Here is a 14,278-nt window from a genome sequence, read left to right as displayed (position 1 = left end):
AACATTGCAAAAAAAAAGTAAATAAAATGTTTTGATAACTTGTGCTTTCCTCTTTTTTCAGATTCTTCCAGGAGTCAGTGGGTTTTGAGGTACCTCCATTGGTAAAAAACTTGTCACAGGCATAGCTTGATGAGTTTGACATTTGAACATGGCAAACATTGCCTTCCGAAACCTACAATAAAAAGAGAAAATCTGGCATTATCCAATAATGACTTGAAATTTTGAAACATTTTCAAATATGGCTAAGATGTCACTTCTGCTAATTGACATTTCCAGATAAACTTTGGTCTCCAACTTTAACATCACCTGTTGAGAACCTTTACAAATATAGAAAGTATATGGTGTGGTTGAAGACCAATTTTTTGTCATTGATTTTAAACATTGGAGACATTTAATAAAAATCAATAATTACGTGCTTAAGTGACACTTCCAATGTCAGCTACAATATGTATTTATTTGAACTAAGGATATGCATTGCATGCCTCTGTTCTTCTGAGCAAAGGCCAGTTGAAATTAAGGGGAGTTTGAGAATGATTTACTTTTTCAAAAGAACTACCAATAGACTCTGAATTTAAAATATGTTTCTTATTCTTCGTATGCAGTCTGTTTGGTCTTAAAAGTTTTTGTATTTCTGCACATATCTATAACTAAAGCTGCTCTCCCAAACATCTGCATAAATGCAGAGGTTTAACAGAAGCAGCATTGACATTCCAGGATCAAATTACTTGATATCTACTAAGATTTAAGCACAGTTGGTTGGTTCATTCCATATTTCAGTAGCAAAAGAAAATGAAATAATCTAAGCTTCACTGAGGAGGCAGAAAAGAAATCCTTACTTAGAGTCCTAAAAGGGGGTAAGGTTCTTTTGCTGTCATCCTATATGACTACCATCTCCTGAGGCCCTGGCTTTTTCTCTTGCATTTGAGCGGCACCTTTTCTATCTAGTAAATATACAACTATGCTGCCCACTTGGGGAGCCCAACATTGCCTTGCCTTGTCCATTATCTGGTAATAGAACTACTCTTTTCTTTGAAATACCAATTTCATGTATTCTGGGTGCAGTAACCGTGAGAACTAAATTGAGCCTCCCAACCACCTTGCAGCAGCTTTTCTGCCAGAGTGCCATCTGAGATGAAACGTGAATTCAGGGCCGCTTAGCTGGCAGAACTTGGGTTTTAGGTTGCCTGTGATCATCTTGCCTCCATGTGGGAAGAACCTATCACAGAACTGGAGCTCTAGGCATTTAAAGTTCTCCAGTTACATGAGTCAAATAACATTTACAAACAAGTTCAAAGTGAATTTCTGTCACTTATCTCTGCAGAAGTCTTAGAACATTTTTTGTGGTTTTTTGAAACATTCCTTCTGTATCTATTTTGTTCAGAAGCGTTTTAGATATTACTTACTTTTTATTAGCAAGCACATAAATACAGGGATTGTAGAATGTAGAAGATTTTGCAAACAGTGGCGCAATGATGGCCATTGAGGGAGGAATCCTCTTTGGGTCACCAAAAGAAGCCCATAAGCACACGATTGAATAAGGGGACCATGCCACCAGAAACACGAATATCATTATCACAGACATCTGTAAAAGAAATCAGTATTTGCCAAACCCAATACCTCAATAAAAAATATATCTAAAATAGCATAAAAAATGATCTAGGTTGGAATTTAAATAAGTTTATATTGTTGACTACATAAAGGAAAAACTGAATTTTACCCCTCCTTGTTCTTTGCTTATGTGCAAAGAAAGAAGTCATCTATGATAGCAAGAGCTTCTGAAACGGATACAACGTGACATGGTGTAAAGAATGCCTCCTCTCTTTCGGTGCGCTAGGGAGGAATACAAAAGCAGACATACACTTACTCCTAACCCATTTCTAGATGGTGCACTATGGACTCCTGGCATACACAGATGAATCCACTGCACAGCACTCAGAAAGCCTCAGGAACTAGAGGCGACACCTAGCTCGGAATGTGGGGCTGCCCATGGAACTTAAAACAGAACTCGCTGAAATCTGCAAAAAGAACAGTTCAACTTCTGAATTCCCTCTGCTTTCAGCAAGGCAGCTGCCCCTGTCCTCTTCCCAGAAGCACCAAGAAGGTCAGGGTAAGAGGGGAAAGCAGAGAAGCTCAGGACTGGGGGATACTGGGCTCAGCTGAGAGCCAGAGCACTGTACTGGAAAGAGGGGTGCTGCGTGCAGCCTCCTCCCTGCTCTGAGCCATAGCAGACAGGCAGACAGACTGGAACCTCCCGCCCAGGCACATGCAACAACCTTCTCCTTGGAAACTGACCAGGCCAGAAGAAAATACCTGGAGATACAGATTGTCAGAAAGCCCCCCAAAGAAACATCCCCCAAAAGAGCCCATCTGAAGCTTACGATCAGCTTTTTAGTGCATCGCATTCAATGCTCAAGGACTGTCACTGACCACCAGACACTGAGGAAACACGCAGGCTGACAGGCAAAGACCAAAGCAGTTCAGGAACTTGAGAGGAACAAACAACATGTGATGAATATACAGAAGATATAAAACAGGAAGATGAGGCTATTGAAAAGGAGTATAGAGTAAAAAATAATTCTTTTATCTATAACAATGGCTTTTAGCCCACATATGAGAGCAGAATTTTAAAACGCAATGCAAAGGGTAAGGTAAATGAGGTGAGCTGTGCAAGTGCAGGGTCAGATCCTGTCTTTATTTAAAATTTTAGATTATGTTCAATATGGGGTCTTGCATTAACTTTGATTTTTAAAAATATGCACTAACTGCTTCTTTTTTTTAATTACTGAGTTTTTCGGTGCCACTTAAATTTTGTACCAAAGGCTCAAGCCTCACTCTCCTCACCTGATCTCAGACCTGGACAAGGCTAAGGAAATCTCTCAGAAAGCAGAAATAAAAACCAACAAACACTCAAGCAAACAAACTCAAAACAGGGCCAACATAAAAGAGAAAAACTGTTTAAATTCAAAGATAAATCCAGGAGATTAAATATCCAAATAAAAGGAGCAGGAAAAGAGAACAGAAAAAGCAAAGTGGGGTGGGAGATCATCAGAGAAACAATACGAGAACTCTCCCAAAGGCGAGGCCCTGGGTCTCCACATCACAGGCCCTCACCAAAGGCCAGCCTATGGTGACTGAAGAGCCGCACCAAGGCACATCGGTATGAAACGTCCAGAAAACCAGAGACACAGAGATGATTCTGTAGCTTCCAGAGATAACGCACAGATTGCTACAAAGGGTCAGTCACCAGAATGCTGTCAGCCTTCTCAAGCACAACACCAGAAGTGAGGAGGCTATAAGGCATGACTTCAAACTTCTTGGAAAAGCAGTTGTCTTCTTAGAATGTTATGCCAGGCAAACAATTAGTCCAATATGATGGTAGCATTTAAGACATTTTCAAGCATGCAAAATCTTAAAAAATTTACATCATGATAATTTTCACAGGAATCATCTTGAGAATATGCTCCACCAAATGAAAGGGAGTAACCAAGAAAAAGGCAGACATGCAACCCAGAAAGCAGATGATCCAACCCAAGAGAGAGACCGAGGCGAGGATGCCGGCTTTCTGGACTGTGGTTTTAGAAAACAGCCAGTGTAGAGCAGAGCAAGAGGCCCTCCTTAGGACTTTTTCCAGAAAGCAAAGTCCTAAGAAAAGGAGAAAGTCTCCAATGCACTTGAAAGTACTGAGTGGAAATTGATGATGCTGGTGGTGAGATTAGAGATGAATTAGTGATGGTACACAGAACAGTAAGCAAATGAAACTACAACAATGAGAGAGAGCTCTGGAGGGAGAGGGGAACAAAGGAGGAGTGAGAAGAAGGGAGGAAGAGAAAGAAAGAAAAATAAACAAATGATTAGCTCCACGGAAAAAAAATTTTATAAAAAATGAATCAGGGTGATCACTTCATAAGTTATATAAGCATCTCATCACTGGATTTTGTACACCTGAAACTAATATAAGACTGTACATCAACTGCAATTGAAAAATAAAAATAATTAAAAATGAAATACAAATCGTCGACTCCTATAGAAATCTGCAATAAATAAAATTTAGGTAATCACAATAATGTAAAATGGACTTTTCATCTAACCAAACAAGATGAGGAGAGAAAAAGGCTGGTGAGGAGGAATAGAAAATTGGTGGCATAAGAGAAATATATTCTCATTGTCCGCAGTAAGAAATCAAGAGGTAATGGCAAATGAAAATGTCCAAAACAGCAATAAGCACACTGTTTAGAAATACAGCATCAAACACCAGACAAGAGAGCCAGAGAGTAAGACTCTAAGGCGTGGGGAGAGGTGACTGCAGGGGCCAGGGGACCACATACGAGTAAAAGCTTTATTGCAGAAGTACTTAAAGGATCTTAATGACTTACCTTTGTTACATCTACCTGATCTGACCAATCTCTGTTGAGGTACTTAGTGCAGTCACCAGCAGTATGACATATAATGGATCGAGTGACATGGTAATAGCAGTAAAACATCACTGTCAAGGGCACAATAAAATTTATAGCAATAACTGTCATCGTGAAAGAAACAAAAGATCTGAAAGTAAGAAAAGGGAATCATTAAATCACTACTTTTTAATGCACTACATCGAGGAAGGGAAAAAGGATATTATAAATAATACTGACACTGTCCAGCAGTCATTATACTATTAAATGGCTTAATAAGTATATTTAATTTATAGTCCCTTTAGACTAAGGATTGGCAAACTATGGCCTTTGGGCCAAAATGTAGCTTGTCATCTATCCTTGTAAATACAGTTTTGTTGGACCTGCATTCATTTAGATACTGTCCGTGGCTGCTTTCACAGGTGGAGCTGAATGTTGTAACAGAGACAGTTTTGCCTGTAAAGACTTAAAATATGTACATACTTGCCAGCCCTTTAGACAGAAGGTTTTAGATTTACAGTAGTCCCTCTCTATATCACGGTTCACTTATCACAGCCTCACTTTATTGGGAATTTTTAAAAATATTATATTTAATTATTTATCACGGATTTTTCGCTATATCACGAGATTTTGTGGTACTGTATATGTATTTAAATGTGTAGTATTTATGATTTTAATGATTTTTGCCTAAAATTTTTCAAAAAATATATAAAAATATACAATAAATGATTCTAACATTAGAAGAATATTAAATTGAAATAAAATACTGCACACTGTACTAAAATAAATGTAAGGTTCCTACTTTGCAGATTTTCACCTATTGCGGGGGTCTAGAATGTAATACCCGCGATAAGTGAGGGAATACTGTAGTTTGAAAGTTAGAAATTATCTCTTTGTTTTTCTGAGTAATCTTTCATGTTCTTTAACAAACTAAATTATCCTCTTTTCCCTGGTAAATACAGGAAAACATCACTAACTAGCAAGCAAATGCTTGCAGGGATGGTGCATTTGCTGCATAATTCTCAGAAGGTGATTTATCACCAGATCATTTTGAGAACATGGGAAGGAGCCAGCCTTGGCTTTCGCTAGAACTGCATGCTATCTCCCTCTGAGGTACAAATACCCAAATGTCCTCTATATCCCCTTTGCTGCCAGAGAGAGGAAGGGACAGGGTAAGCAGGGCAAGGGGAGCTGGATGGCCTTTACTTGCAAACAAGCATAATTCGGTGCTGGAATCACATTGCCCCTACCAAGGAAGCCCTTCACCACCCTGTACCGAAAACATGTGATCTGAGCTTAAATTTGAAATAGTGAGAAAATGTCTACATTAGAAGCATTTGATTATCAAGAATAAACGTGTCTCTTACACATCATTTTTCCGCCAGTTTATGGTACAGGTAGCACCAGTAGGATCGGGGGCATAACTAGCCCACCCTATGATAGGCATCAAAGCCCAAAAGAGGCCATTGATCCAGGCCCCCAGAATCATGCTGATATAAGTGTTGGTGGTCATCCTTCTTCCTGTTAACATATGAAATAGAAGCATCATTTGCCAATAATAGAATTCATATCTTCACTTTACTTTAACTGATTTAAAATTGTTATCAAGTAGATTGTTTATAGAACACTTTAGCTCACTCAAAGCCTATGTGCATGGATAAATCGATCACCCAGAGGCTAAGCTGAGAGAAGCACTTTCCAGACCTAATGAAACAGCCTCTACAAAGACCCAAAATTTGGAAAGGGGTGGCCAGGGCTGCAAAGTGAGAGGGACTAAGCCAAAGCTAGAACAAGTAGCAGGGCTTTGGACGTTTTTATGAAATTTGGATTTTATTCTAAGTGTAATAGGACGTCATTTAAACTTATGAACAAAGATTGTTGGAGAAATGAAGCTGACCATGATTGCAGCCCATTGCATTTACAGTTTAAAGTGGATGTGTGTCAAGTGGTATTTGGGCAAGAAATGGATTCATTGAGAAAGCTGGGGAAAAGGCTGTACCTGCATTAGGTTGGCAAATAGTCAGGTATCGATCCATGGCCACAACCATGAGTAATCCAATACTTGCCATTCCAAAAAAGATATTCAAGCCAGCGTAAATCTGAAAGTCAAAATTGTAAAGAATCCACCACTCTACACATCTTCCAAGAGACATTTACATTTTTATCCCATTGCTAGAATATACTTTAAATATATTAAATGTTTTTTATTGTGCTAATTTAAAAATATATCTTCCATTGTCAATTGTAACTGGTTTAAAAGGGGTGTTTATGAAGAGTGTTTTGAGACTTCATTAATTAAAATAAACTTGTTTTTTAATTTAAAGACTTAAAAGTAAAACTTCTATACAATGTACTCTAGAATACAAAAACAAACCATGACTTAGGTACACCACATATACCCAAACAAAGATTAGTATTCAGAAGGTAGACAACTTAATAATGGGAAAAGACAACCAGAAAAAGAGGAAACCAGAATGTTTATGACATAAAAAAAATATGTATGCCACATTAGATATTCAAAGAAGTGAAAAATAACAATAGACATTATACACCTATTAAATGATACAAATTTTATTATTTTATTTTTTATTTTTTTAAATATTTTTAGATTTTATTTTTAGAGAGAGGGGAAGGAAGAGAAAAAGAAGAGGAGAGAAATATCAATATGTGGTTGCCTGTCACATGCTCCCAACTGGGGACCTAGCCCAAAATTCAGGTATGTGCCCTGACTGGGAATTGAACCAGTAACCCTATGGGGAAATTTTTAAAAATATAAAGATGGCTATTATCTTATATGATGTTATTTGATTGAAACTATTGGGATTTTTTTAGACATTTAAATTTATATCTCTTTAACCTACTTTATTTAGCTTTCATTTCAAAGATCTCCAATACCTGACATCCTGCATGTCCAAATTTCCAACTTCCATACAGATCTGAAGCAGCAGACATGGGATACCCAATGCTACTGACCCCTATATCGGTAACTGCCAGGTTAATGATGATGGCATTTGTGGGTGTCCGAAGTTCCTTGTACTTAATGAAGATGCTCAGAACTATAATGTTGCTGAGAATACTTATCATACCTGAGAACATACACAAAAATATTACATATTTTATTTTAAATGTTTAAAAGTAGTGACAAAATTAAACATTTAAGCCCCTTTTATGCATACATATGTTCATTGCAGCACTATTTACAACAGCCAAGATATGGAAGGTGATTGGATAAATAAGAAGTGATGCATATATACAACAGAATATGAATAGGAATCAGCCATAAAAAAATGAAATCTTACCATTTCAACAACATGGATGGACCTACAGAGTATTATGCTAAGTGAAATAAGTCAAAGACAAATACCACATGATTTTACTTATTACGAAGAATCTAAAAAAAAAATGAACAGAACAGAAACAAACTCATAGATACAGAGAACATTTTGATGGTTACCATAGGGAAGGGGGTTTGGAGGATGAATGAAAAAGGGGAAGGGATTAAGAAGTACAAATTAGTAGTTACAGAATATTCATGAGGATGTAAAATACATCATGGGGAATATGGTCAATAATATTGTAATAGCTATGTAGTGTCAGATGGGTACTAGATTTATCAGAGTTATCACTTTCTAAGTTATAGGTCTGATCAATATATTGTATGCCGGAAACTAATATAATATTGTATGTTAAATGAAATTGAAAAATAAAAAATTGTTTTAAAAAAACCCATGCAAACAATTTTCCGTGAAACAGTGCTTCCCTTTCTATAGGAAGCATACCCCAGTTTATGTTTTCATGCTGACTACATTGATACATTTAGTGACAATCAGGGAAATTTGAATATGATTGGGTTTTAGATGACATTAAGAAATTATTGTTGTCTTTATTGTGTAATAATGATATCATGGCTGCATAGGGAAATATTCTTATATTTTAGAGATATATACTGAAATTTTTAAAAGCTGGATGACATGATAATTTACTTTAAAATATTAATACTTCAAATGGATTGTTAAATTTAAGTGATGGACACACTTGCTAAGTGGATTTTTTAAAAGTTAGCCATACCAAGAGCTCCTGAGGATGCAGAGTAATTGAAACTCTCATATACTTCTGGTAGAAATACCAACTGGTACAACCACTCTGGAAAACACTTTGGCAGTTTCCTATAAAGTTAAGCATATCCTTACCATATGACCCAACAATCCCACTCCTAGGTATACACTCAAATGAATGTAAGGCTTTACTAACCTGAACATGCCAGACCTTGTCTGATCTTGGAAGCTAAGTAGGGTCGGTCCTGGTTAGTGCTTAGATGGGAGACCACCTGGAAATACTGAGTACTTGACACTTTTTACAGTTACCAAGATATGGAAGCAGCCTAAGTGTCCATCAGTAGATGAGTGGATAAAACAATTATGGGACATGTAGACAATGGAATACTACTTGGCTATAAAAAGGAAGAAAATTTTACCCTTTGCAATGGCATGGAGGGACCTGGAGGACAATATGCTAAGTAAAATAGGCTAGTCAAAGAAAGACAAATACCATATGATTTTACTTATATGTGGAATATAATGAACGAACTGAACAAACAAGCAAAATAGAGACAGACTCATAGATGGAGAGCAGGATGACGGCTAGTGGTGGGGGGGCAGATTAGGGGATGAAGAGATTCAGCAAAAAGGAAAAAGGACTTGTGGACATGGACAACCATATGGTGATTGCAGGGGGTAGGGGGATATAAGCAGCTTAAATGGTAATGGAAACATACAATAAAAAAATAACTGAGTAAAAAAAAAAAAAGCACCCATACAAAGATTTGATAGTGCGCATGAATGTTCACACCAGTTCTATTCATGAGAGCCAACAAGTAGAAATAACCGAAATGTCTGTCAACTGACAAGTGCATTTGAAAAAGGGGGTATAAAGAATAACATTCAGTAATAAAAAGCAATAAACCATTATTAAATGTTAACAGCATGTGTTACTCTCTAATGCATTGTTACGTTAAAGAAGCCACACTCAAAATGCTGCATACTGATTCCTAGGGCTGGGGGTGGGGTCGAATAAGGCAAGGTCTGTAGTCAGAGTGGTGCCAGCGCAGGGTCAGAACCTGAGAGCGGTACATCCTTGTTTTTTGCGCCATAGGCACATCACATGCCTCACACTAGTCCTGGGCCAGATGATTTTGTTTATATGACATTCTTGAAAAGGCAAAAACAGAAAAGAAAAAAAAAGCAGATGAATGATTGCCAAGGATTGGGGTGGGAAAAGTATTGACAACAAGAAGAATGAGGAAATTTGGGGGGAGGGAATTGAATGTCAGCTGATGGTGGTGGTGGTAACATGACTATGTCTTTGTCTAAACACATGGGACACACCAGAAAGGATGAATTTTAGTTCATGTAAATTTTAGAAGTGAATAAAAAGCAAAAAAATATACATCCAGGTGATGAGTATGTGGTAATTCTTGACACTATTTCCCCTACTTTTCTTTGTTTGGTATTTTTTGCAATAAAAAGTAAAACATCAAAATGCCAGTTTCTTCCAAATATATTCCAAGTACATTGCTCAACCCACTATTTTAAAAATACTGTGCTAAATAATATAGTTCTGTAATGTTTGAGTAACTTACAATAAATAATTACTTAGTAATCCTAAAAATAAAGTTTTTTTTCACTGACATTCATCACAGCCCTATTAATATTAAAGAAATAAATGCTCAAGATTGGAGAGGTTAAATAAATTGTGATATAGCCATATAATGGAATCTTATACTGATTAAAAGTATTTTTTTCATAGCATTGTCTAACAGGGGAATACTTATGATACAAAATCAAATGTAAAAAGAAGCATATATGACATGTATACAGTATGGTTTTAACTATGTCAAATTTTTTGCACAGGAAAGAGTGGAAATAAGTAAATAAAATGTTAAAATATTAAATAAAACAAAAATAATTTTAAAACCATAGCAAATCCATTTTAATCCATTGATTTGAAGAGCTCTAGCTGTTTTTAAAACTAGTTTCATATCTTCACAGCTCTTCTATAAAATAGAAATAAGAAAATTAAAACATAAAGAATCTTCCAATTGCATAAACCAGCACTGAAGACTGGTTGTTATTTTTTTAATCCTCACCCAAGGATATGTTTAGTGACTTGAGAGACAGAAAGGGAGAAAGAGAAACATCAATCATTGGTTGCCTCCCATACGTGCCCCAAGGATCAAACCTGCAACCTAGGTATATGCCCTGATCAGAGATTGAACCTACAAACTTGATGTACAGGACACCGTTTCCAACCAATTGAGTCATCTGGCCAGGGGAAGACTGGTTGTAAGGTCATCACTATTAACCACGGTCCTTTTAAATTTTTCCCTTGCCTTTTATGATACCAGCCCTGCTGATTTGGGGATATACGTAAGATTCTATCATTTCTTTTGGCAGTTTAACTTCCTCCTCCTCCTTTCTGAGGCCTGAGTCTTTCCATAGAGTATCCTTTCTCAAGCCTCAGCTGTAATACAGGGTGTGTCTGGAAAAAGTCCCACCATTGTTAATATAATGAGGACAGTTTGCACAATATTGATGTAACTTGGCAGCCCAGGAGAGAGGACTGGAACGCGCATGCGTGAACAATGATGACTTCACTATGCTAGTTAGTGGGAGTGGTTGATGCTGTTGAGTGAGCATGTGTACTGTGTGGCCTTCGCATTCAAAATGATGGAGCAAGTAGAGCAACAAACCTGCATATAATTTTGTCAAGCTTGAATAGTCCTCTGCAGAAACTATTCAGATTCAGAAGGCCACAGCTATGGGCAACTGGCGATTGGCAGCTTCCTCACAATTATGCACCCACTCATGCATCACCTCTTGTAGATTTTTTGCAAAACATCAAATCACCTAGGTGACTAAGCCCCCCTACAGCTCAGATTTGGCACCCTGTGACGTCTGGCTTTTTGCAAAACTAAAATCACCTTTGAAAGGGAAGAGATTTCAGACCGTCAATGAGATCCAGGAAAATACAACAGGGCAACTGATGGCAACTGGGAGAACTGTGTGAGGTTCCAAGGTGCCTACCTTGAAGGGGACTGAGGTATCATTGTCCTATGTATAATGTTCGTTGTACCTTGTATCTTCTTCAATAAATGTCTCATTTTTCATATTACATGGCTGGATACTTTTTGGACAGGCCTCGTACCCTATCATCCTACAAGCTCTTCTGTCACTTTTCAGCCTCAAGTCAAGCTCCAGTTCCATATCCCTTTTCATTCAACTAAATGTCATTCAACATTTATGAGGTATCTACATGTGTAAAATCATATGACTGTTCCAATATTACTCGAAACTCAACATGTCCAAAACTGAATTCTTCACCCAACACCCACACACAGCAAAGTCTGGCTATCCAGAGAAAGAGCAGGGCTGACTTTCAAGTACACTGAGAAGCCTCATGGTCAGATCACCCTAGTCAAGGTTCCAGTCTGAGATCTGGCTCTTTGCCTCATAGGTGCAGAAATTCAATGTCACTGGTGTCCCAGAATTGGCTGAATTCATAATGAATTTCAGATCCTCAATTCACCATGCTTTCACACCTCCCAGCCTTAACTGTAGAAAGAGATATTGCTTAAGTTGGTAAGTTTATAAAAGCTTAAATCTGAAAAATTAAAATTAAAATTAAATTTAAAATAAAAAATCTAAATAAGCTTAGTAAAAGTAACAAATGAGAAAATGCTCTAACTTAATTCTTTTCTCATAATTTTAGATTTGATTGGGAAGTTAAAGTGTTTTGTTAAAGGTGAAAATTAAAAAAACTTAATAATAAATAAATGTTTAAACAAAAGCTTAAAGGTTAGATGTGCTCCCTTCAGTTCATCTACCGAAATCACAAACACACATTCATGGTATTCCTTGATAACACACGCCCTTGTGGTTATATGTGAGGGCTCTAGAAATAAAACGTCTGAGTTCAAATCCTGATCTTACTTAGTAGATGTGTGTGTTGGGCAAGTTACCTAAACTCTTCATCTGTATCAATGGGGATATAAAACATATTCACTCACTGAATTAGTATATGGATGAGTTATTCTGTATCTGTAAGTATTTAGAACAGTGCTTGGTATATGCCAACTATTCAAATAATGGCATTAGTAGTAACAGCAGTAGGGCAATGGTAGTGGTAGTAGTCATCGGAGTCATAGCAGTAGCATTACTATTAAATCTACAGAGGTAAGAACCATGAAGAACATTTTCTTAATAGGAAATTATCTTTGCACACTTTCTACAACTAGATTGAAAATGACAGCTTTTCTTGGTCATCTACAAAAAACTAAATCAGAAATTTGTATACAAAATATTTCTCTTTAAGTAGCATATTGTTTCTTCATACAGTTGCCACACACAAAAAAAATTGAAAATAGAAGTTGTCCAGTACTTATCATACAGAAGTATTCAAATGAATAAGTTAGCATGTCATTAAAATTTACAAAAATTAATTTAGGAACCACAATTTCTAGCACAGAAGTAATACTCTGTGAATTCTGGGGAAACTAAGCATTATAAAGAATAAACTAGCTACAGTATGATTTGCTTTACTTTTCATTCTGTTTGTGAATATATTTGAAAATTTGTATAAATCCCAAAATAAGTTACTTCTACAATGCATTACTGAGCATAGTTGGAAATATGATGACTGGTCAACATAAAACTTATACCACAATTCAACCTATACATAAAGGAGATAAGAACTATTGTCATTTCCCCCATCCCTTCTTTTTGGCAAACAAGGCTTTATCTTAATCCACTACATGAATCAATCAGTGTGTGCATGTGGGAAGAACACATATTTGTCCAACACCTACTGTATGTCATTTAAGTGTATTTATGTGCCATTAAATTTCACTCTTCACAAGAATCATGACAAGTAGCTTACTCTTATGCCCTTTTTACAGATAAGAAAATGAAAGAACAAAAAGGTGAAAGAAGTCGCTCACTGTTGCAGAGATACTAAAAGATGAAATACAAAACTCGAGACCTTTTCAGTACAGCATTCTGGAAGGAGTTGAATTTTCAAACTCCGTCCTCAGTGACTGCCAATACACTCTGCTCCCTCTTTTTATGACTAATTTTCTTTCCAGGATCTTTTAGTCTTAACTAGATTCCACCAACAAGGACAAAACCACAAAAAGTAAGCCTGAGAATAGTAAATGACATAAAAATACATTTTTGCCATGGTGCAGTCTTCCCCAATAAAAACTTAATTTAACAATGTAATAAGCAAATATATGAATTATAAAAGAATTAATTTTATAGAAAACTTTTCTCGGCTCTGCTTCAGTGCTCTCACATTGTGTGTTGAGTCCAAGTAACTTGTGACATTAACCACCATTAACAATGCTTTCATTTATTCTCACCTACATTCTTATTTGACCTTTACAGCCAGAAAACAGAGCAAGTATCATCACCCATAATTCCTTGAGCACCCCAACTCAAAGGATAAGCCACTTCAGGTTAGCCAACAATATGGAACTTGAAACATTATCTCTGAACCCATGCTTTTTCTACTGCCTTATGCTGAAAACCTCTGCTTTTCTTCACCCACTCGATAGCAAAAATACTGTTAATGGAGTAAACATCCATACCTGCCATAATCAAGTAAGCTGCAACAATATTGTGTTCAGTCTGTGAAAAGACCGAGCCATCTTCATTTTTAGAGCCTGAACTGTTGCCTAAATCATTCCTTAGCATTTTGGAAGGAAGATATTAAGACAGCCTTTATAATAAGCCTTCAATAATTATAAAATGTTATAAATGCCACTGAAGAAAGAAATTTCAGAACCAATCATTTCCACTTCAAGCCCTTAAAGAATAGCCTTTTCATAAGGG

The 14,278-nt window shown here is 36.7% G+C and overlaps 1 protein-coding gene across 1 annotated transcript; it reads right to left on the bottom strand.

Annotated features, from left to right (window-relative positions):
• Window positions 1-35: 35 nt before the first annotated feature.
• On the bottom strand, window positions 36-14,278 carry RRH (retinal pigment epithelium-derived rhodopsin homolog). Its single transcript, XM_090267989.1, has 7 exons — window positions 14,035-14,278; window positions 7,287-7,477; window positions 6,391-6,490; window positions 5,759-5,912; window positions 4,374-4,542; window positions 1,404-1,582; window positions 36-172 (listed from the first exon to the last, which is right to left on the bottom strand). The coding sequence occupies exons 1-7, from the start codon at window positions 14,138-14,140 to the stop codon at window positions 58-60; spliced, it is 1,014 nt and encodes a 337-aa protein (XP_090124115.1). The 5' UTR covers window positions 14,141-14,278; the 3' UTR covers window positions 36-57.

This window comes from Furipterus horrens, unplaced genomic scaffold (genome assembly GCF_987537825.1).
Source record: "Furipterus horrens unplaced genomic scaffold, mFurHor1.1.pri manual_scaffold_2, whole genome shotgun sequence".
NCBI classification, from domain to species: Eukaryota; Metazoa; Chordata; class Mammalia; order Chiroptera; family Furipteridae; genus Furipterus; species Furipterus horrens.
The sequence above is the reverse complement of the archived record's forward strand: the minus strand, read 5'-3'. Positions and strand labels throughout refer to the sequence as shown.

Coding starts and splice junctions, on each gene's coding strand:
- RRH (XM_090267989.1), bottom strand. CDS start 14,140: ATGCTAAGGAATGATTTAGGCAACAGTTCAGGCTCTAAAAATGAAGAT. Junction 7,478..14,034: donor AGCTTACTTGATTATGGCAG/GTATGGATGTTT, acceptor GTATGTTCTCAG/GTATGATAAGTATTCTCAGC. Junction 5,913..6,390: donor TATTTGCCAACCTAATGCAG/GTACAGCCTTTT, acceptor ATATGTTAACAG/GAAGAAGGATGACCACCAAC.